This window comes from Echinops telfairi, unplaced genomic scaffold, assembly GCF_000313985.2.
Source record: "Echinops telfairi isolate 266 unplaced genomic scaffold, ASM31398v2 ScPeMD7_7471;HRSCAF=8509, whole genome shotgun sequence".
NCBI classification, from domain to species: domain Eukaryota; kingdom Metazoa; phylum Chordata; class Mammalia; order Afrosoricida; family Tenrecidae; genus Echinops; species Echinops telfairi.
The window spans coordinates 303,600-305,038 of record NW_022111375.1 but is presented as its reverse complement, the minus strand read 5'-3'; the positions used below and the strand labels follow the sequence as shown (position 1 = coordinate 305,038).

The 1,439-nt window shown below is 52.1% G+C and overlaps 1 protein-coding gene across 1 annotated transcript in view; it reads right to left on the bottom strand.

The window, feature by feature from the left end:
* Positions 1–857, bottom strand: part of LOC101651343 (zinc finger protein 239-like) — a 6,703-nt gene extending 5,846 nt beyond the window's left edge. The window contains exon 1 of the mRNA XM_030889013.1: positions 736–857. Within this exon, the coding sequence (XP_030744873.1) occupies positions 736–857 (122 nt within the window). The remainder of the gene's footprint in view (positions 1–735) is intronic.
* Positions 858–1,439: the final 582 nt, after the last annotated feature.

Below are 1,439 nucleotides of genomic sequence, written 5' to 3'. Positions count from 1 at the left end.
AACCCAAGAGGCAAGCGAATTTTGGGAATGATGAGGGCAACAAATGTATAGATGTGCTTTACACAATTGATCTATGTATTGTGATGAACTGTATGAGCCCCAATAAATTGATTTTTTTTAAGAATTAAAAAAACAAAACAAATGTGCTTTACACAATTGATGTCTGTGTGGATTGTGATAAGAGTTGTATGAGCCCCCAATAAAATGATTTTTAAAAAATAAAAATAAAAGAGGGACCCTCGAGGGAAACAGGACCCTGTCTCATGAGGTCAGTCCAAATTAAGGACACGTGTGGACAGACATGCATGCGTGTGTTCTATACACACAAACATCTGTGTATACAGGACTGGTTTTTGATGGCTCGTTTGCAACGACTGCGCCATTTCCCATGTGTGTGGGGGGGTTTGAACACAGCTCCTGGAATGTTGAGGCTCCGTCGGGAGCTGGATTACGGTGGGGAGCACGGTGGACAGTGAACCAGCTGCAAAAGAGGTCTAGGCATCTGCGCAACCGTGAGGGGGGCCGGTGTTTCTGGGGGTCACAACCTGGTGGGGAAGATTTGGTTTCCAGGTCATTGGAGGACCTCTCAGACCACCACCACCTGTGCTGTCACCAGGAGGCTCACAAACGTCAGGAAACGGGTCCGTGGGCCTGTCGTCCAGTGTTCTGATGCCGCGACACGCCCGGCCTTCTCCTGCGGGAATGGTCTCCTGCGGCGCCGCCGAGGGCACTCACCTCAGCAGCCTCTTCTGGAGCCTGTGCTGCTCCTCCCGGAAGCGCCACTCCGAGGCCCCTGCCGGCGAGGAGGACCGGGGGCCCTTCTTGGTGAGCAGCAGTGTCACCGGCACATCGGACATCTCCTCTTCACGGTCGGAGTTTTGAGACGGGACACACGTTGAGGTTCACGACGGGAATCGAGGGAAAGAAGGACAGGAGGGAAAGTGTGCTCAGGGACAGACCGACCCGGCCCCACGTCCCTGCTCCAGGGTTCCAGCAGCGGATCCCTCAGGAGAGGTGACGCCAGATCCTGAGGATCAGAGACAGGTCTCGTTGCAGGAGGAGAAGGGACGTCAGAAAGCACAGTCCGGTCTCTGAAATCGTGCCCTCTGGTCACTGTCACTTGCCGGAGGCCTGATTTAAATGCAGCTCCTCCACAGAAGGCACGTTTCGTGACAAAACAATAATCGTGTATAAACGATCAAGGGCTCATGAGGGAGGGGGAGCGGGGAGGGAGGGGAAAAAAGAGGGGCTGATGCCAAGGTCTCGAGTAGAAAGCCAATGTTTTGAGAATGATCATGGCAACAGATGTACAACTGTGCTCGACACACTGGATGGATTGTGATAAGAGCTGTATGAGCCCTCAATAAAATGACCTTTTTTAAAAAGGCCAAGTTTTTTGTTTCAGGAAGACCAGCTTTCTAGGTGTTTCCCGATACCGT